This window comes from Podarcis melisellensis (assembly GCF_964234715.1).
Source record: "Podarcis melisellensis genome assembly, chromosome: Z".
In the NCBI taxonomy this organism is placed as follows: domain Eukaryota; kingdom Metazoa; phylum Chordata; class Lepidosauria; order Squamata; family Lacertidae; genus Podarcis; species Podarcis melisellensis.
The window spans coordinates 21,787,805-21,809,999 of record NC_138547.1 but is presented as its reverse complement, the minus strand read 5'-3'; the positions used below and the strand labels follow the sequence as shown (position 1 = coordinate 21,809,999).

Genomic DNA, 22,195 nt, shown 5'->3' with positions numbered 1-22,195 from the left:
TGGAAAAGAGAATGAAGAAGATAGAATAGCCAACTTCAAATATATAAAGGGCTGTCACAAGCTTGTTTTTTCTTGCTCCAGAGGGTAGGACCTGAACCAATGGCTTCAAGTTACAAGAAAGGAGATTCTAACTAAACAGCAGGAGGAACTTTCTGAAAGTAAGAGCTGTTTGCTGTGGAACTGGTTCCCAGGTGAGGTGGTGGTGGACTCTCTATTCTTCGAGGTTTTTAAGCAGAGGTTGGATGGCCGTCTATCATGTATGATCTAGTTGAGATTCCTGCATTGCAGGGGGTTGGACTAGATGCCCCCCAGTGTCCCTTACAACTCTACAATTCTATGAATCTATTATTCTAACTACTGATTTATGAAATGAAGTAGCTGCAAGCAGAGTGAGTGAGACAGGTGTGACTATGGGGGATGGGAGCCCTTCCTGATGAGATGCTACAGGGAGTTGAAAGTGACCTGCTTTGATAGAGGTACAAAGTGCAAGGTACCCAGATGGAAGGGGTGGCTGCAGAATGTAAGCAGCAATTTACTAATGTGGATCTGAATTTCAATGGCATCCTAGCTACAGACATTGTTGAAGGTGTAGGTCTACTGGAGGTGTTAAGTAACTGAAGCAAAACCACAAAGCATTGCTAGGAGTGAATTATCTGTAACTTCCATATCTCCATCTCACAATGAAGAATGCCTCTCTATAGCACAGAAGTAGATGCCACATCCGGAATACAAACCATCTGATCTTCTGCTTCGGTGAGACAAATTCCACAAATGTATTATTGTCACGATCCTTTCTCAAAACAACCCAAGGCAACTCACAGAAATACAAAACATATGCCGTATTTTTCGCCCCAGGACGCACTGGCCCATAGGACGCACCAAGTTTTTTGGGGGGAAATAAAGAAAAAAATTATTTTCCCCCCAGGCGCTTGTGGGGCCGGCAGCGGGGAGAAGCGCTCTTCTCCTCGCCGCCCGCCTGCAGACCAGGTCCAGGGACAGCGGGAAGACGCACTGCACCTCCCAGCTGTCCCCGGAGCTTGCGGGACAGGCAGCGGGGAGAAGCGCTCTTCTCCCCGCCGCCCGCCTGCAGATCAGGTCTGGGGACAGCGGGAAGACGCGCTGCGCCTCCCAGCTGTCCCCGGAGCTTGCGGGGCTGGTGGCGGGGAGAAGCACGCGTCTCCCCGCCGTCAGCCTCCAAACCACATCGGGAGACAGCAGGATGGCGGTGTTCCGCCTCCCCGCTGTCCCTCGACCTTGTGGGGTTGGCGCTGCGGCTCTCCTGAAGCCTGGAGAGCGAGAGGGGTCGGTGCGCACCGACCCCTCTCGCTTTCCAGGCTTCAGTGAAAGCCAAGCCTGCATTCGCCCCATAGGACGCACACACATTTCCCCTTCATTTTTGGAGGGGGGAAAGTGCGTCTTATAGGGCGAAAAATACGGTACATTATACAAAGCTTAAAGCCAAAGAATGAATGAGTGCATATTTTACTAAAAACAACCCCATCTCTAAAAAATTACAAGATCAAAACTGGCAGAATATGCAATTAACCAAACACAACAAGAGCTAAGGATCAGAAAAACAGCCCATCACATACTGTAAAATGCCTGAGTGCACAGTAACATTTTAACGCAGCAGCAGAAACAATAATGTCAGCGCCAAGTAGGTCTCACTGTAAATTTTACTCATTTATGTTTTTTAAAGAATCAGGGAGCCCTGAGGTATCTTAAAGACTATCACATGGTAATTGTGACATTAGGTTCTACGTTACACCATCCATGGTATCAAATCCACTCAAAAGTAACAGACATGTAGCTGCACACATACACACCCATTAAAGTGAGTTTAACTATGCACTGCATGAACAACTGAAACAAATAAGATTCCACCAACAGAGGTCAACAAGTACACCATGCTATGTACTTGTTGAGCCCTACTGATTTTCTTGACGAAAGACACTCCTGTGAAAGCCTTCACCAATTTGGTGACCTCCACTACCCTGAATGCAGTTTATGGAAGTTGTAATCCAAAACATCTAGAGCACGGGTGTCAAACACAAGGCCCGCGGGCCGAATCCGGCCCGCCAGACCTCGTCATGTGCCGCCAGCCTTCACCTTTTATTCTTGCTTTTTTTTTTGACACAAGAAAGGCACCTCTTCAGCGCATGCGCGGCAGCCTACAAGCCAGAGAACGTCTGCCCTCTAGCGGCGCCGGCCGTTCTACACAGGAAACCTCCACTTTACATAAATTCAGGAAACCTCCACTTGTTTTTATATTGAGCACATGCCATCCTGCGATGTGACAGATCCAACGGCTGCCTGAACCCTTCTCTCCTGTACTGTAAGTACATATGATGTATGGGGGGGAGGGGGTCTGCTTATTATGGGGGGGTCTGCTTATTATTCTGCTTAAAAGTCTGAGTGGTAAACTTTGGATATACTGACCACTTCCGTGTCACTTTACAGTGGTATAGGGACCATAAACTACAATCAAATAACCCAAAAATGTCAAAGAAAAGAAAAGTTGATGCAGAGGGAAGGCAATTTCAGGAGAGTTTGGAAAGTGAATACATGTTTGTGATTAATGGAGACAAGCCGGTATGTCTTATTTGCTATGAGGAAGTGGCAGTGATGAAGGAATACAATTTACGCCGGCACTTTGAGACCAAACATGGAGCCAAATTTGCTAACCTTAGCCACCAGGAAAAGCAACAAAAGGTCCAAGAATTAAAAGGTAGCCTGCATTCTCAACGGAAATTTTTTTGCAAAAATGACAGCAAAAATGATGCAGCAGTGAAAGCTAAAGAAACAAAACAAAGCTCAGATCACGCATCACTGATGATAACCTCCATGCTGTTTTGCGGATTGCTACAGCACAAGACCTAATGCCAGACATCGATGGACTGACCTCAGGAAAACGATGTCAGCCATCTAGTCAGAAAAGTTTAAAAAAAGTTAATGTCTTGTATTTGCCATATGTGTAATAAACAGTGTTTGGCAATATTTGTATGTTTTTTAAAAAATAATTACTGTCTGTTACCAAAAATCATTTTTCAATAAATTGTACAATAATTGTACATTTGAATATCTACTTGCCATTATTCTGACTATGTTTCTGCTTTCAGAGCTAGTTATTACTTACATTATTACAAAAAACAGTAATAATTGAATGCAGTGACAATAATTTATGATAATAAAGTGTGGACACATAGTCCTACAGATACAACCAGCCCTTTGAGGATGACCAAACTGCTGATGCGGCCCCCGGTGAATTTGAGTTTGACATCCCTGATCTAAGAGGGCACCAGGTTGAAGGAAGCTATTACCGAGGAGCCCTCAATTTCCACAACACCACAAATGAAACAATTATTACTAGTAAACAAATAGGATGTATGGCTGCTGCCAAAAGCTGCCACCATGTGCCTTCCCTCCCCTTCCCATCAACAGTCATTACAGTGGTACCTCGGATTACAGACGCTTCAGGTTACAGCTGCATCAGGTTACAGTCTCCGTTAACCCAGAAATAGTACCTCGGGTTAAGAACTTTGCTTCAGGATGAGAACAGAAATCATGCGGCAGCGGCAGGAGGCCCCATTAGCTAAAGTGGTGCTTCAGGTTAAGAACAGTTTCAGGTTAAGAATGGACCTCCAGAATGAATTAAGTTCTTAACCCGAGGTACCACTGTACTGTGCTTCTAGTTTCTCAGCCTTGCAAGTGACAGCCTAAGAACTGAAGCTGAGGTGGGTTGGGGGACACACACAGCAGCACAATATCACAGCACACACATTTTTTTTATTCACAAGCCAGGCAGGTGATTTGGGCTGCAGCTATACATCCTCGGTAATCACTAATTCCAGCAAGGGTTAACTGGCCCAAATCTTGATTCACAGCAGACCAAATGGTTCCAAATCTATGCATGAACCCCAGCTCAGAAAACCCTATGCTCTGTTGAAGAAGACTGCTAGCTCTTACAGCTGTGGAGAAAATCTTGACAACGTCTAAGCAGACTCTGCTAGAGGCTCAGAAAATAGGGGAGAGGAAGGATTTCTGCACATTTCCGTAATTACCTGCTGGTGTGCTTGCCTCTTCTTAATTATGTTGTGGGTTTGGGGAGCTCAGTCTGGATGATGCACTGAGTCCCTTCCAATTCGTGGGGGACAATAACCAGTGAGGGTTATAATCTAATGGAGGAGGTTAGCCAGACAAGTTTCTCTGTAAGACAATAATGTAATGGGTGGGGCCTTTCCCTCCACGCCCCCTCCTGTTAGATAGGAGAACAATAGCTAGAATACAGTCATACCTCGGGATAAATACACTTCAGGATAAGTATTTTCGGGTTGCGCTCCGTGGCGACCTGGAAGTAATGGAGCGAGTTACTTCCAGGTTTTGCCGCTCGCGCATGAGCAGACGGTCAAAATGACATCACGCGCATGCGCGGGAGCGGAGAAACGCAACCCGTGCAGTCGCGTCTTACATTCTATTCAGGATGGGGCTCCGGAACAGATCCCGTTCGCATCCCAAGGTACCACTGTATTATATTGAGGGCAGAGCTGGAAGGAGACAGACACACAGGTCTGCGACTGTAACTAGTGGAGAAGCAAGATCTATTGGGGTATCCTGTGAGGCCCTCTGTCCTATATTCAGGTTTTATACATCTGTAAATAAATATATCTGAAAGACACCACCGTCTTTGCTGACCTTCATTCCAAGGAAACAGAACCTGGGTAAGCACCTGGAACATCTCACTTTGAGATGTTTGACACACACACAACTCTCCCACCCCCTGCAAAATCCACATACCTTCACCAAGTCAACAATGCTCTGGAAAGGTATGTGCCACGCCTATTTCTCACCCACTTCAGAAAAGGATCCAAGAAGACACTTCAGTGGGCAGTATTACCAGCAAGGCAGATCAAAGACCAGTACAGTACTGTTGTTGATAAATCAGCTATCAGGATTTAAATTTTTACTTCCGCCTGCTTTATTAGCTCCGGGGGGGGGGGGGGAGATGTGAATTTCCCCTCTGCATGTGCCAGCTTCATCATGGAGAAGTCCTCAGTGATGTATATACTGATTTTGTGAATGCATTGACACAGGCTAAAGGACAATCTGTGCTAAAAATGCTGATCTGTTTATTCTTCAACAAGAATTCACAAGTGGAGGTAATGTGAGCTGATTCAATAAGATGGAGGCTCAACCTATATCTGATGCATGTATATTTACTTACATTTTATCTTCCTTAGAAAAGCAACATAAACAACAAAATAACATATGCAGCTGTGGGAGAGCTGTGAGGACTAGACTGGGGAAAACAAGGAAGTTTCTTCTACAAGTAAACATGTGTGCTGGGGAGGGGGCAATACCAAGCAGCATGATCTCCAGAAGTGAAAGCAGCCTCTCACATCTCCTTGCTCAGCATCTGGCCTGAATGCTTTTGGAAAAGGGCGGGCGCAGGAAAGAACTACAGGTGACTGGCAGTAGTTTGGGCCTTACGCAGCTGCCTTGACTGGTCATGTGAAACTACTCCTGCTTTAAAAGACATGTGTTTTATTTATTTTGAAATGTATCTGATGTCTCCCCTGTCTGTCTGACAAAAATGTGATAAAACCATAATGAGAGTCAGTAAAATCAGTAGAGCAATCATGCCAATTTACCCAAATGTCAACCAAAAGACCTATACAGTGGTACCTCAGGTTACATACGCTTCAGGTTACAGACTCCGCTAACCCAGAAATAGACAGAAGTACAAGAGATTGTACTTCAGTTGACAAGACAGAAACTGACAAGACAGAAGTACTGTTTTGGGGGGACAGGAGGCTGGCAGGTGCGGAGGATTCCCTGGTCCTGAATAGGGTAACTGTGCCCCTGAAGGACCAGGTGAGCAGCCTGGGAGTCATTTTGGACTCACAGCTGTCCATGGAGGCACAGGTCAAATCTGGGCAGCTGTTTACCAGCTCCATCTGGTACGTAGGCTGAGACCCTATCTGCCCATGGACCGTCTCGCCAGAGTGGTGCATGCTCTGGTTATCTCCCACTTGGACTACTGCAATGCGCTCTACGTGGGGCTACCTTTGAAGGTGACCCGGAAACTACAACTAATCCAGAACGCGGCAGCTAGACTGGTGACTGGGAGTGGCCGCCGAGACCACATAACACCGGTCTTGAAAGACCTACATTGGCTCCCAGTACGTTTCCGAGCACAATTCAAAGTGTTGGTGCTGACCTTTAAAGCCCTAAACGGCCTCGGTCCAGTATATCTGAAGGAGCGTCTCCTCCCCCATCGTTCTGCCCGGACACTGAGGTCCAGCTCCGAGGGCCTTCTGGCGGTTCCCTCACTGCGAGAGGCCAAGTTACAGGGAACCAGGCAGAGGGCCTTCTCAGTAGTGGCGCCCGCCCTGTGGAACGCCCTCCCATCAGATGTCAAAGCGATAAACAACTACCTGACATTCAGAAGACATCTGAAGGCAGCCCTGTTCAGGGAAGTTTTTAATATGTGACATTTTAGTGTATTTTTCATCTTTGTTGGAAGCCGCCCAGAGTGGCTGGGGAAACCCAGCCAGATGGGCGGGGTACAAATAATAAATTTGTAATAAATAGTGCTTCAGGTTAAGAACTTTGCTTCAGGATGAGAACAGAAATCTTGCAGTGGCGGCACGGCAGCAGCGGGAGGCCCCATTAGCTAAAGTGGTGATTCAGGTTAAGAACAGTTTCAGGTTAAGAACAGACCTCCAGAATGAATTAAGTACGTAACTCGAGGTACCACTGTAATAAGAGGCATTGGCGGGCTTCTCTGTGAAGGCTCTTCCACAGGGAAATGACCACAACCAAGAAAGTCCTGATGAAGGCTTTGCATTACGGGGCATTCCTGAGTGCATATTATTTCTGTATGTTACTTCCTATGTTATATACATAATCTTGGAAGGAAATATATAAATTTTCCCTCCCTTCCTCACCACAAAAAGAGCACCAACCCTCCCAAACATCATCCTTTCCACCCTAATAATGTAAGAAAATCCCTGCTGTATTAGACCAAAGGCCGGCTAGTTGGTAGGAGAGGGAATGAGCATCAATATATTCTCCCTTCTCTCACCTTGGATTCTTGGAAACTACTAGCTCTGTACTTTAAACTGGTGTGGCAGGCAGGCATGTTATCAGAGTGGTACAGCACAGCCACTGTGCTGGACTTTGCCCAGGGAGACCTGGAGTCAAATTCTTGGCCTTGAAGCTTACTGGTTATTTCTCCTCCATTTAGCATCAAATCACTAGCTTTGCTTTCACCCAATTCCAATACAAGCCTCCCTCTAAGCAGGCTCGTTTCCCCTCCCCACTAACCCCATTCCCAATGACAAACCATTTCCAAATCTGACTTATTATTATCCCCATATTATCATAATTATAATGCCAACCATTTCATTCACAAATCAATTACTGTAACATAATCCAAAGGGGTGATAAAAACCAAGTCAACAGAATGCAAGCTGAAGTATAATCTGCAGTATTCTGACTTGATGGTAAATATGTTAGATCTGTTTTGGATGAGTGATAAATAAGCATGTTGACCATTGACAGAAACTGATGGTTTGGCCAGTTACAAACCAAGGTAATGTTTCTTTTTTTAAAAAAATCATGATTATCATTTCTGTAGAAAGTCCATTTTATTTTTATATAGAAACACCACAGCTTCTCTAGCAGAGCTAGGTAGCTTTGTTCTCCTGCCTCGCACCAGGCTCTATCTCCCCTGCTACAACTGCCTCAGGTTTTTGTGCAACACAATCAAGGCTGGCTCAAGAGGGTGGCAGGATCGCAGCAAAAACAGAAAGGGAAGAGGTCAGGCTAGAGAAAGAGAAGCATTGGGCTTGAATTCACCCCACTGAAGACTGAGAACCAGGAAGACCCTTGTCCCAACCTCGCTCCTGCTGAGAGCTCATAACCCTCTTCAGTGTCTTGAGGGGGCAACGCTGAACTACGAAACCTCTGTTAGGGCTTGCTGTGCAGTACTGTACAGTATAAGGACTCAGGGCCAGCCTAAGACATTTCGGCACCTGAGGACCCCAAAATTGTGGTTTCCCTTTCCCCATCAGGGAAGAAGGGGGTCGGGGAAAACCGACATCAGGAACATGGGAGGTGGCGCGGGGGGGGGGCGGGGGCGGGGAGAGACCGAAATTGGGGATCTGCTGCCCCAGGCAGCAGGGTCGCCTCACTTCGCAAACTCCCTCGATTACGAGCAGTGGACTCTCGCCTGCACCCCAGCAAGGGCACGCAGGGAGGTTTTCAGCCACCCCTTCAGAAGGAGATGCGGAGCTGGCGGCGTCACGTTTACCCGGGAGGAAGCCCACCTGTGCCCTAGGAGGCTTACTCCTTGGGAGACAAAGTGCGCCCAGGATCCGCGCAGCCCCTTTCCTGCCTTTGCTCAGAGGGAAACCCCTGTGCGTTCAGAGGGGCTCACTCCCAGGCAAGGCGTTTACCCACGAGGAAGCCCACCTGCCTCCCTGCGGGCGGGGGGGGGGCAAAGTGCGCTCGGGGTCTGCGCGTCCTCCCCTTGCCTTTCCCTCCCGCTTACAACTCACGAGGAAGCCCGCCTGTTTCCAGTGGGGCTTGACGCCCAGGGAGAATCCGTGCCCCTCGCGCTCCACGCCCAGCCTCACCCAAGCAGAGCTCGAAGACGTAGGCGTAGTAGGACCAGAGCACCACCAGGGTGATGATGGCGACGGGAACCCAGCCGAAGACCCGCTGGCAGCACCGCAGGCCCCTGGACAGTGCCATCTTCTCCCCGCCTGGCCCGGCCTGGCGAGGCGGCGGAGGCACATCGGCGGTCCATTTAGCGAGGCTGGAAGGCAGGGGCGGGGCGCGGGGCGGGGCGGGGCGGGCAAGGAGCCCGCTCGGAACTCGACTTCAGCGCCTGGATGGGGCGGGACCCGGAGAGGTAGGAGGCGACACTTCGGAGCCACACTTCGGGGTTCCCCGTCGAAGGCGCCTTTTGCTCACCAGGCGCCATTCGCGGGGCTGCCTCGAGAGGCTTTGGAGCCCTTGGCGGTATTAAAGCTGCCGAGAGGTCAATGGGATTGTTGTATTAATTAATAATTAGGTCATTTAATGCTGCCGCTGCAGCCAAATAAGCCCATACGGGCCCTTGGCATCCTCAGCCTGGAGCCAAGCCCCGGGGGGGGGCACCAACGAAAAGGACATAGGGTCGATCAGTTCCCCCACCTAAATTGGAGGTGAAATGGAAACCCGAAGCGGAGGGCTGCTTGTAGCATTCTAATTTCTCTATCTCTTTGGTGGCAGAGTCAGCGGTAAGGCGGGGCAGGGAAGGCTGGGCTTGCAGCACTTTTCATTCAGCTGTTCTGCAGCGCCATCTAGTGAGGACTTTTTCAGGAACAGCAAACCACTTGGCGCTCCAGTGTCCCATTAGACGAACTCTTTACATGACCCGAAAAGCTGTCTGTGGACAAATGCCGTCTCCCTCAGCCTGAAAGCGAGATTACCTTTACCTTTACCTTACAGCACCAGGCATGGGAAGGCAAGCAAGCCTCTCCAGACTTCATCTAGTGAAAACTACTTGCTATACTGGTTGAACATACTGGGAAAGGGGGCAGAGAGGCATCACGCCTTGCCTGAGGTTAGGAGATAACAGCACGTGATAGCTGTTAAATGTTCAGAAAAAGTCAGAAGCCCAAGTTAGTATAAGTTCCTCAACTAAATTTATTCAACAATTGGGAGTGACAACAGCTCACTCATAGGAAAACAAGAACCGAACTGACTGGACAAGGCAATAATAATGCCAAGCATGAACTGACCGTTGACAGTTGAAAGAGCATGCACTTCCTTGCCATTAGAATGTTCGTCTACCAACGCTTATATGATTGGTTAGAACGCGCCTTCTAACATAAACTGCATTAAACCCAATACATAACACTCCTCCCACCCCAACTTCCTAACAAAAGGAACAAACATAGTCATCAAAGTGTGCCGGCCTTTTCTGCTCCTGCTGTGACTGTCGTGGTTCCTGTGCCCAAGTGGGTGACCCAGGAGGTTCCTCCTGTACCCGCGGTCTGAGTGGGGCGGTCAGAGAGGCCGGCTCCAAAGGCGTCACTGCCGATGGAGCCACTGAGGATTCTGGCCTGAAGTCGCCCTGTTGGGGTAACTCAGTCACCAGCAACCTTTCTGGTTCCCACCCTGGCCTGGGCACAGAATCTCCCAAAGTACCCATTTCTCTGTCCTCTGGTTCCGCTTGAAGTTCCGTGTTCGGAGGTGCTCTGGCTCTGATATGGTTGATGTGTCTCTTCCAAACCAGTCCCCCCTCCAACCCTACCTTGTAGGAAACCAGACCTGTACAGCGGGCAATGATACCAGGGACCCAACCCTGTCCAGAACCATAGTTTCGGAGGTACACAGTGTCCCCGGGGAGAACCCTCTTGGAGCCCCCCCGCACCACAGTGGATGGCCGTTGCTCAAGTGCCCGGTCAGGGTGCATACGATCAAGGAGGGTAGTGAGCCTCCTCCCCATAAGCAACTCCGCCAGGCTCCAGCCGGTCACTGCGCTTCGGGTGATGTGTTGAGCCAATAAGAACTCCGCTAACCAGAGAGTCCAGTCTCCATGCACCATGCGCCTAAGCGCATCTTTGGTAGTACGGACCATGTGTTCAGCTTGGCTGTTAGTGGCTGGGTGAAAAGGAGCAGAACGAATGTGGATTTCATTCTTGGTTACATTATCACTCACCAGTATGTCTGGCAAGTCGTGTGTCGCAAATAGCTTCCTGAACGTGTTTATAGTCGCTCTAGCGGACATGGTTGAGGTCGGCACCACCTCGAGCCCCTTGGACTGAGAGTCGACTACTATTAGGAAGTGTTGGCCCTGAAAAGACCCCACGAAATCCATGTGCACCCGAGACCATGGGGACTGTATGGACTCCCAGGACTGTACTGGTGCCTTGGGTGGATCCGGCTGGGAGACCTGGCAGGGCTCGCAACGTTTCACCCAGCCCTCTATCTCCGCATCTATGCCTGGCCACCACATATAGCTACAGGCCAATGCCTTCATCTTGACGATACCCGGGTGAGACACGTGCAGCCCTTCTAAGACTTTTTTCTTTAATGGGGGGGACGGACTATGACATGGCTACCCATAACACACATCCTTGTGAGTAGACAGCTCATCCTTGCGGGCTGTGTAGCATGAAAATTCTGGACCCAGCTTCCCGGGCCACCCCCTCCCCACCCAGTCCAAGATGCAGGACAACAGCCTATCCTTTGTGGTTGCGGTGGCAATGTCCTTCACATGCAAGGGCTGGTCCGGTAAGTCTTTCAGCCGCAGGATCTGCATGTCCGATGCTCTTGGTTTTCTCCGCAGCTGACGCAGGTTCCTCAAGGTGCATCAGATGATCGCTGGTTCGACAATGCTCTCGTAGCTTGGGAGCAGTGGTGTCGGTCGGATCAGTCCAAAGCTCGGTGGACATCCTCATTATGGGAATCTACGGAAGTTGGCCGGTCTTGCTGGATGTGGTGAGTTCTCCTTATGTGGGTTGTGGGCCGCCTCGTGGGCAATATTCTTCTCAAAGGCTGTGGCCATATTCATTGCTTCCATCATCGTGATATTGTCAGAGACGGCTGTCTGACGAACCTTTCGAGAAGTCCCTTGATGTCATTGAATTGGCAATACATTGCAATCGCCCAGAGCGCTGTGATGTATTCACTCACTGACTCTTGTGCTTGTTGCTCTCTGTGTGCAAAGTTGTAACGGTGGTGGTTCTTAGTTGGCTGAGGCGTGAGGTGCCTTGTCATAGCCTGTGTCAGCTCATGGAAAGTGCATGCCTCTATGTCCCTGGGTGCCATCAGACCTTCCAGTAGAGTGATGGCAGAACTTCCCAGCACTATCAGTAGCACACCCACCTTGTCTGCCTCCCTAGTGAAGCCTTGTAGTCGGACGTAGCTCCTTATTCGGTGGAGCCACTGCGGCCATTCTGCAGGATGGCTCGGGACTTCGTGGAAAGCATGGCCTCCATGGGGCTGTCCCTGAATACGTTTGGCCCAACTCATGGGCCAAGGACATGCCTTAGACCTGGTGTTTACCTCTACGGATGTTGGTGATCTGACACTAAGTAAAAGCAAAACAAAAGAAGTGCCATGGTCAGATCACTTCCTGGTGCAACTGGACTTCTCCGCGACCCTTCCCCTCTGCAGGGAGGTGGGACCGATTCAGATGGTCTGCTCCCGCCAATTGGCTACCAGAGAGTGGTAGGGGATGTTTTATCCCAAGTTTCAGCCTTTCAGCTGATTCCCTGGTGGCCCGCTGGAATGCGGCGTTAACCAGGGCTATTGACTATCTGGCTCCGAAGCACCCTCTCCGATTGCATGGAGCCCGGACAGCCCCATGGTTTTCCCCAGAGCTAGGGGCGATGAAACAATCATTGAGACGGCTAGAGTGCCGGTGGCAGAAAACTCATTCTGAATTAGACCGGACACAGGCTGGAGCTCAACATCGAGCCTGCCAAGTGGCAATGACGACAGCGAAGAGGGCCTTCTTCACCGCCTCTATTGCATCTGCAGAAAACAGCAGCAGGAGACTTTCAGGTGGTTCACAATCTATCGGAACCACCTGCATCACTAGGGCCTGGTTGAGACCCCAAGATCTCCTGCAAAGCTTTTGCAAAGTTTTTTGCAGATAAAGTCGCTCAGATTCAGAAGGAGGTAGACTCCACCGTGGAAGCAGGGCTGGGGCAGGAGAGCGCTAGAGTCCTGTCTAGTCATGTTACATGGTATCAATTCCAATCTGTTACCTCCGAGGATGTGGACAGGCTGCTTGGACAAGTGAAACCGACCACCTGTCTCCTTGATTCTTGCCCATCCTGGCTGATAAAAGCAAGCCGGGAAGGGCTGGGTGATGGGCTTTGTGGTGTGGTGAATGCTTCCCTCTGTGGAGGAGCCTTCCCAGACCCACTGAAAGAGGCGGTCATTAAACCGCTGCTTAAAAAAACATCTTTAGATGCGGCCAACTATCGCCCAGTCTCAAATCTACCATTCTTGGGCAAGGTGGTTGCTGAACAACTCCAGGCACGCCTGGAGAATGCGGACCATTTGGATCCTTTCCAGTCGGGATTCAGGCCTCTTCATGGGACTAAAACTGCCTTGGTCGCACTGGTTGATGATCTCCGGCGGGCTAGGGACAAAGGTGAGAGCTGTTTCCTAGTTCTGCTGGATCTCTCAGTGGCCTTTGACACCATGAACCATAACATCCTTCTGGACCGTCTAGAGGGGCTGGGAACTGGGGGCACTGTTATATGGTGGTTCCGCTCCTTTCTCCTGGGCCGTGTCCAGAAAGTGGTGATGGGGGATGAGTGTTCAGACCCCTGGGCTCTCACTTGTGGGGTGCCTCAGGGTTCCGTCCTCTCCCCCATGCTTTTTAATATCTATTGGGCTGGGTGTTCATCAGTATGCAGATGACACCCAGCTCTACCTATCTTTTAAATCAGAACCAGTGAAGGCGGTGAAGGTCCTGGTTGAGTGGCTAGAGGCGGTTGGAGGATGGATAGCGGCTAACAGATTGAGGTTGAATCCTGACAAACAGAAGTACTGTTTTTGGGAGACAGGGGGTGGGCGGGTGTGGGGGATTCCCTGGTCCTGAATGGGGTAACTGTGTCCCTGAAGGACCAGGTGCACAGCCTGGGAGTCATTTTGGACTCACAGCTGTCCATGGAGGCGCAGGTTAATTCTGTGTCCAGGGCGGCTGTCTACCAGCTCCACCTGGTACGTAGGGTAAGACTCTACCTGCCCGCAGACTGTCTTGCCAGAGTGATGCATGGTCTAGTTATCTCCCGCTTGGACTACTGCAATACGCTCTACATGGGGCTACCTTTGAAGGTGACTCAGAAACTGCAATTAATCCAGAATGTGGCAGCTAGGCTGGTGACTGGGAGTGGCTGCTGGGGCCACATAACACCAGTCCTGAGAGATCTGCATTGGCTCCCAGTACGTTTCTGAGCACAATTCAAAGTGTTGGTGCTGACCTTTAAAGCCCTAAACGACCTCGGTCCTGTATAACTGAAGGAGCGTCTCCACCCAGTGCCGAGGGCTTTCTGGCAGTTCCCTCATTGTGAGAATCAAGGATACAGGGAACCAGACAGAGGGCCTTCTCGGTAGTTGCGCCCACCCTGTGGAACACCCTCCCTTCAGATGTGAAGGAAATAAGCAGCTATCCTATCTTTAAAAGACATCTGAAGGCAGCCCTGCTTAGGGAAGTTTTTAATATTTAATGCTGTATTGTTTTTAATGCTTGATTGGGAGCCACCCAGCATGGCTGGGGAAACTCAGCCTGATTGGCGGGGTATAAATAAATAAATAAATAAATAAATAAATAATAACAATTAATCGAAGTCCGGTGGTGGCTGACTATGACTGGTGGCCTTCCTCAGACCTGGGGCAGTCGCTTGTGTGATTGTGGGTGGTTGTGAAGACGTGGCAGGTGCGGTCTCTTTTCCGGGACTATTTGCTGAGTCCAGTGTGGCGGTGAGGTCGCGCTTACTGCGAGGCGGCAGGTGGCAGTGCTGTGGTGCGGTCTTGGGCCTCTGGCAGCCGGCAGGAGCTCATCAATCCCACCTTCATTGCCAATGTTAAATGTTCGGAAAAAGTCAGAAGCCCAAGGCAGTATAAGTTCCTCAAATACGCTTATTCAACAATTGGGAGTGACAACAGCTCACTCATAGGAAAACAAGAACCGAACTGACTGCACAACACAATAATAAAGCTGAGTATTAACTGACCGTTGTTGACAGTTGACAGTTGAAAGTGCATGCGCTTACTTGCCATTAGAATGTTCGTCTACCAACACTTATACGATTGGTTAGAACGCGCCGTGTAACATAAAATGTGTTAAACCCAATAGATAGCAATAGCAATTATGCAACAGCTCAGGTAGGGCTTGCCCAAGGTATTTTGGCACCTGGGGCAAACCACAAAGTGATTCCCGCCACCCAGAAAAAAAAGGGAAGGCAGATCCAGTGGCGGAGCTTCACACTCTGGCACCAGGGGTGGAGAGCAGATGTGAGTGTGGCGTGGCATGCGTCCTGGGAGCATGGCGTGCATCCTCGGAGCATGGCGTGGTACCTGTGGGGGCGTGGCACCCAGCTTGGGCAGGGGTGCAGCCACGATGGCCCCCTACCGGGATCGCACTGCCAGAGGCGGTGCGCTCCCCCCGCACTCCTCTTCCTCCACCAGTGGGCAGATCAACATTGGGAACAAGGGGGGAAATAAAATCAAGATTCAAGATGGTTGAAGTGGGAATTGAAGGCCATTGGGGGAAGGAAAGTAAGGTAAAAGGTAAAGGACCCCTGGATGGTTAAGTCCAGTCAAAGGTGACTATGGGGTTGTGGCACTCATCTTGCTTCTGGCTGAGGGAGGCGGCATTTGTCCACAGACAGCTTCCGGGTCATATGACCAGCAGGACTAAACTGCTTCTGGCAGAATGGGACACTGTGATGGAAGCCAGAAAAATAGCCTGCTCTGAATCACTCTGGGTGGGTGCCAAGCCCAGGAGACCCCAGAGGGCAGCTCCTGCCATTTCCTCCCTAGGGGTGGGAGGAGACCATCAGCATCTCCTACTCACCAAGGGGCCACCACAGAGGTGACATGGGGTAGGAGGGCTGTCAAAGAGGAAATGGCTTTCAAAGAGCAGCTTTCAGTGGCAACAGCAGTGGGTGATGGATTCCCTGGAGGCCAAAGGTCCTGCTATCCTTGTGAATCCTTCTGCCTCAGCTGGTTGCCTCACCTTGCCTCATGGGTAGACCTGCCATGACCTCAGGTTCTGAGAAGCTTCCTTGGCCTGCCATAATTCTTCCTCTGTGGCTTGCCTGCTGCCACTGCCACTCACCTCAGACCTTAGAATCATAGAATCATAGAGTTGAAAGAGACCACAAGGGCCATCGAGTCCAACCCCCTGCCAAGCAGGAAACACCATCAGAGCACTCCTGACATATGGCTGTCAAGCCTCTGCTTAAAGACCTCCAAAGAAGGAGACTCCACCACACTCCTTGGCAGCAAATTCCACTGTCGAACAGCTCTTACTATCAGGAAGTTCTTCCTAATGTTTAGGTGGAATCTTCTTTCTTGTAGTTTGGATCCATTGCTCCGTGTCCGCTTCTCTGGAGCAGCAGAAAACAACCTTTCTCCCTCCTCTATGTGACATCCTTTTGCTAGGTAACTTGCTGCAGTTACCTGGCATTTCTCTGAAAGCTGCCGTCATGCTGCAGTTTGCAGCGCCACCTGTCTATGCCCAAAAGAGATTTAATAATAGTAATAATAATAATAATAATAATAATAATAATAATAATAATACTTTTTATTTATACCCCGCCTTCCCCAGCCAAGCCGGGCTCAGGGCAGCTAACAGCCAATAATAAAAACAAGTTGATTGAAATACAACTTAAAAATCAAGATTAAAATACAACATTAAAACGTTAAAATGTTAAAATGCAGCCTCATCTCAGGAGGAGAAAGGAAAAAAGAAAGAGGGGGAGGGAATCAAATTGGCTCCGAGCCAAAGCCCAGGCGGAACAACTCTGTCTTACAGGCCCTGCAGAAAGAAATCAGATCCTGCAGGGCCCTGGTGTCATGAGGCAGAGCGTTCCACCACGCCGGAGCCAGTGTTGAAAAGGCCCTGGCTTTGGTTGAGGCTAATCTGACTTCCTTAGGGCCCGGGACCACTAGGGTGTTGCTATTTATGGACCTTGAGGCTCTCCGTGGGGAATACCGGGAGAGGCGGTCCCGTAGGTACGAGGGTCCTATTTAGTGTGATGACACATAAATATTTTCAATACATAGAAGAAAAACATACGGTATTTTCCCATGTATAAGACAATGGTTTTCACTATAAAAAGAGGCAAAAATCAGGGCTCGTCTTATACATGGATAGTGAATGCATGGGGGGGGTAGTGGGCGGACGATTGGCTGTGATTGTGGTGAGCGGGCAAGCAATTTGCAGCTACAGCGAGGCGTGTGGGCGTGCAATTGGCAGCTTTGGCAAGGCAGGTGGGTGTGCAGGCAATTTGCAGAGGCAAGGCAGACGGGCAATTGGCAGCGAGCGGGCAGGTGTTTGAGCGATTGGTAGCAGTGACCTCAACAACTGAAGGGTGACCTCCCCCCTCCCAAAAACCCCTCATAACTCAGGGCGATCTCCCCTCCCCTCCCCCAAAATATTGATTTCTTAATTTGGGGTTTGAAAAATAGGGATTGTCTTATACATGGGGGCATGTTATACATGGAAGAATATGGTAGTAAGAAAAACATTATGAGCGGACAGATATAGGATCCCAAGAATTCAAAGGGACCCAGGGTGCCATTCAGACTGATTGATTCCCACCTCCCAAAAAGCTCATAACAATACATTTGGGCTAAATGTAGTGATAATGTTTCCAAACCTGCTCTAAAAATGTTCCAAATTACCGTACTGCAGTTGTCACCTTTGTTCCTGAGACTAAGTCTCTGGGCCAGACAGAAGTTCAAGGGATTTTCTTTCTCACTTGCATGCAGCTGCATAAATGTTAAAATCTACACTAAGGAAAGGCTAGTTCCCATATAAAAGTGCTTGCTATGTAAAAAAGGGGGGGCGGGGATGCATAAATCTGCCTCTGCTGGATAGTTGGTCTACAGCAATTATTGAGGGAGGGGTGATTTTTGCTAGGAAAATGAAACAAAGGCAATATTGCAAGTGCACCACATGAGGGCGGCAGAGCCTGCAAAATAAGGAGCCTTGATTTAAAGTTTGCACCACACCCCTGTACAAGTCTATTCAGAAATCCCATTATGTTCAGTAGAGGTTACTCCCAGGTAAGTATACACATGATTGCTACCTAACCTCTCATTGTCTTCTCTAGAGTATGTAATTCTTTGGTGATCACTCATAGCCGAGTAAGATTCTTTCCCATAAACACAGTTTTGACAGTGAGTCCGCAAGTGACTGTGGAGGCCAATTCTGGATCCACACGTCCTTTCACAGTGGGGACATAAGTTTCTGGGTGGTAGCTGATCACTATGAGGGTTTGCCAAGCGTTCCTTCCTCCTAGCACATTTCTCTCTTTTGTCCTGAGTTTGAGCATCTTCAAAGTCCATGACACCTTTGGCAAAGGCTGTTCTCCAACTGGAGCGCTCACAGGCCAGTGTTTCCCAGTTGTTAATGTTTACACTACATTTTTAAAGATTTGCCTTGAGAAAGTCTTTAAACCTCTTTGGTTGACCACCAGCATTATGCTTTCCATTTTAAAGTTCGGAATAGAGTAGTTGCTTTGGAAGATGATGATCAGGCATCTGAACATGACCAATCCAACAAAGTTGATGTTGAAGAATCATTGCTTCAACACTGGTGGTCTTTGCTTCTTCCTGTACACTGGCATTAGTTTGCCTGTCTTCCCAAGTGATGTGTAAAAATTTTCAGAGACACCGTTGATGGAATCTTTTAAGGAGTTGGAGATGGCGTTTATAAGTGGTCCATGTTTCACAAGCATACAATAAGGTTGGTAATACATTAGCTTTGTAAACAAGCATTTTGGTTTCCCTGTGAAAGTTCTGGTCCTCAAACACTCTGCACTTCAATCGAGAGAAAGCTGCACTCTCAGAGCTCAGTCAATGCTGGATTTCAGCATCAATGTCTGCCCTTGTGGAAAGACAACTGCTTAGGTAGGAGAAGTAACTGACACTTTCCAACATCACACCATTGAGTTGGATTTGTGGTGCTGCAAAGGGGCTGTTTTTTTGCTTTTTGGTGCAGCACTTTGGTTTTTTGGATGTTGAGCAATAGGCCAAGCTTTTTGTAAGCTTCTGCAAAGATATTTAGTATGGTTTGGAGGTCATCCTCTGAGCGTGCGCACACTACGTTTTCATCAGCATACTGAAGCTCTATGACAGAAGTTATGGTAACCTTACTGTGGTTTCAGCCTATTCAGATTAAAGAGTTTTCCATGTGTTCAATATATGATTTCTACTCCGGTGAGGAGTTTCCCTTCAACAAAGCATAGGATCATGGCAATGAGAATAATAAATAGAGTGGGGCAGTAACACAACCCTATTTAACACCTGATCTTACTCTTCCACTTTGAGAGCCATTGTTAACTGCGATTGTTGCTGTCATATTATCACAGAGGAGTCGAATGATATTCACAAATTTATCTGGGCAGCCCATTTTCAGAAGGACAGTCCACAGGGCATTACAATTTACAGTGTCAAAGGCCTTAGGTCAATAAACGCCATATACAGTACAGGGGCTGGTTTTGCTCTTTGCATTTTTCTTGAAGCTGTCGAGAGGTGAAAATCATGTCCACTTTCCCCCTAGAAGGTCGAAAACCATTTTGGGATTCAGGAAGGGCAGCCTTGGATATTGTTAGGAGACAGTGCTAAGATCCTTGCAAGAATTTTGCTAGCTGCAGCTAATAATTAGATGCCTCAATAGCTTCTGCAATCCGTTCTATCACCTTGTTAAAAGAGATTGGTAATTTTGGCATTCCTAAAGTCTGCTAGGATCTCCTCTCTCTCTCTCTCAGAGTTTTTTGATGAGCTTGTGAAGTTGTGTAAGTTCAATTCCTCCCACTTTGAAGACTTTGGCAGGTATCCCATCAGGTCCGCTGGCTTCGTTGTTTTTCATTTGGTTAGTTAGTAGCTGCACACAACTCTCCCCGATTTGCAGATTCTGCAAGCTCATCCCTAATTTGTTTTTCCACAATTTGTGAAAGGACCTCAGCAGCTACGAGTGAGTTGCAGGTAAGGAGATGCTGGTAATGTTCTTTCCAGAGCAGTGCAATAGCTTTTTATCTTTTAGAAGTGTGGTACTGTCCGTTGAGGTTAGGGGGCACATGCCATGATTTATTGGCACATAGATGGTCTTTGTAGCTTTAAAGAAACTTTGTGCATCATGAGTGTCGGCTAAGTGCTGGATCTCTTGAGCTTTTTTTATCCACCAGATGTTATTTAGTTTTCTGGTTCCTCTGTGAACCTCAGCCTTAGCATTGGTATAGGTTTTTTCTTAGTTGCACAGTTTCTATCTCTTTGCCAGATCTGAAAGGCCTTCCTTTTCTTGTCAATAATGTGTTCAACCTCACTTTCATACTCATCAAACCACTCCTGGTGTTTCTTGGTTTGGTATCCAATAGTTTGTTCACAGGCTGCAATAATGGATGTTTTTAGCTTGGTCCAGTGTTCCTCAACGTTATCAGGGAACTCCGAAAGCAGTTGGTCCTTAAAAGCCGTTTGGAAGTAATCCCACTTAATGGGATCTTGAAGGGCTTGAGTGTTCATTTTGCGCCTTGGTTTCCTTCCTTGAAGGCTGCGTTGAGGTATAATCTTGATAGCCACCGTGGAGTGTATTAATTGGTGATCTGTCCAGCAGTCGTCAGAACTCGTCATAGCTCTGGTAAGGAGCACATCATGGCAGTCTTCAGCTGGGACAATTACATAGTCTAAGAGGTGCCAGTGGTTCAACCAAGGGTGCCTCCATGATGTTTAAAATTTATTTTTTTTGTCGAAAGAGTGTGTTGGTAATAACAAGGTTGTGTGCTACACATATAGTCAAAAGTAAGATTCCGTTCTGGTTGCTGTTGCCATCTCCTTCTTTCCCAATAGTCCCAGCCACAGATTGAAATCTCGCCTAACTCTCGCATTAAAATCACTCAGGCGGATAATTTTATCCTCCTTAGGTGTCTCTGTTAGGATGGCATCCAGCTGAGAGTAAAAATTTTCTTTAATGTCTTCATTGGCATCCAGTGTTGGTGCATAAGTGCTGAGAATAGTAGCCTATTGGGTTTTGGTAAGTTTTATTCAAAGGGTTGAAAGTCGCTCATTAATGCTGGTAGGGACTTCTGACAAGAGCTTCACAAGATCATTTTTGATAGTGTGTATTAAACGTTCTTGTCCCGGTAGACCTTTTGAGAAGAATGTGTGGCCTCCTTTTTCTTCCTTCAGTTGTCCTTCTCCTGCTCTTTGAGTTTCTTGAAACACTGCAATATCCACGTTAAAACGTCACAGCTCTCTTGTAATGATGTCAGTTCTGCATTTGGGATACCCATTATCTGTGTTATCCAACAAAGTCTGTATATTTCATGTTCCAAAGTTCAAATGTCTTTTACGACTACTGGGTGATGACCCCACTGGGTGCGGTAATCCAGTCAGGGAAAAAGGGAGGCAGACTATGTTTAGGGAACCTTTTCTTGCCCCTCCCTCTTTTTGGGGTGAGCAGAGTGGATCCTAAATAGGGCTGCTCAGTCATGGATACAGCTGTCGAGCTGCTCAACTGCCTCATTCCTTGAATCATAGCAAATGAATCTGTATCCACTGCCCATGTGCAGGTTCATGACTAGAGGCTTCTAGATTTCACTGTCCTGCCGCCATTACCATTTGCAGATAGCCATGGGACTTTTTTGGGTTTGGGTTTGGCATGTTTGTGAATTTGTTTTATCTTTGTAGATCAGTGTGTGCTGACTATGATACAGTCTTTGCAGTAAGGCTCTATTCTGATGGCATGAGTATCACAACGAATGGTAGATTCTTATCTGCTGCAACCTTCATCCGCCTTCACAGCCGTTGTAACATGCCACTTGTTATCTTCTGCCTGTTCTGCTGTTGAGGACTTCTTGGATCATTCTTTGTCCAGCTAGTTCCCATTGACGTTACTGCCTTGGGTGACCCTGCTGGGAGTACAAGACTCCTGACAGCGTCACTCACAAGGGTAATAATAATAATAATAATAATAATAATAATAATAATAATAAATAATAAATTTTATTTATACCCCACCCTCCCCAGCCAAGACTGGGCTCAGGGCAGCTAACAACCAATAATAAAAACAAGTTGATTGAAATACAACTTTAAAAACAAGATTAAAATACAATATTAAAACGTTAAAATGTTAAAATGCAGCCTCATCTCAGGAGGAGAAAGGAAAAAAGAAAGAGGGGGAGGGAATCAAATTGATTCTAAGCCAAAGGCCAGGCGAAGCAACTCTGTCTTACAGACCCTGCAGAAAGAAATCAGATCCAGCAGGGCCCTGGTCTCATGAGGCAGAGCGTTCCACCAGGCCGGAGCCAGTGTTGAAAAGGCCCTGGCTCTGGTTGAGGCTAGGGCCCGGAACCTCTAGGGTGTTGCTATTTATGTACCTTAAAGTCGTCCGTGGGGCATACTGGGAGAGGCAGTCCCGTAGGTACAAGGGTCCTGGGCCGTGAAGGGCTTT

At 48.2% G+C, this 22,195-nt stretch overlaps 1 protein-coding gene and 1 long non-coding RNA gene across 2 annotated transcripts in view; one reads left to right on the top strand and one right to left on the bottom strand.

Moving 5' to 3' along the window:
- ZDHHC15 (zDHHC palmitoyltransferase 15) overlaps window positions 1–8,822 on the bottom strand; it is a 36,340-nt gene extending 27,518 nt beyond the window's left edge. Inside the window, exon 1 of the mRNA XM_081897935.1 lies at window positions 8,640–8,822. Coding sequence (XP_081754061.1) covers window positions 8,640–8,757 — 118 coding nt within the window. The 5' untranslated portion in view covers window positions 8,758–8,822. The remainder of the gene's footprint in view (window positions 1–8,639) is intronic.
- LOC309362329 overlaps window positions 1–22,195 on the top strand; it is a 368,586-nt gene that overhangs the window by 157,828 nt on the left and 188,563 nt on the right. The window lies entirely within an intron of this gene.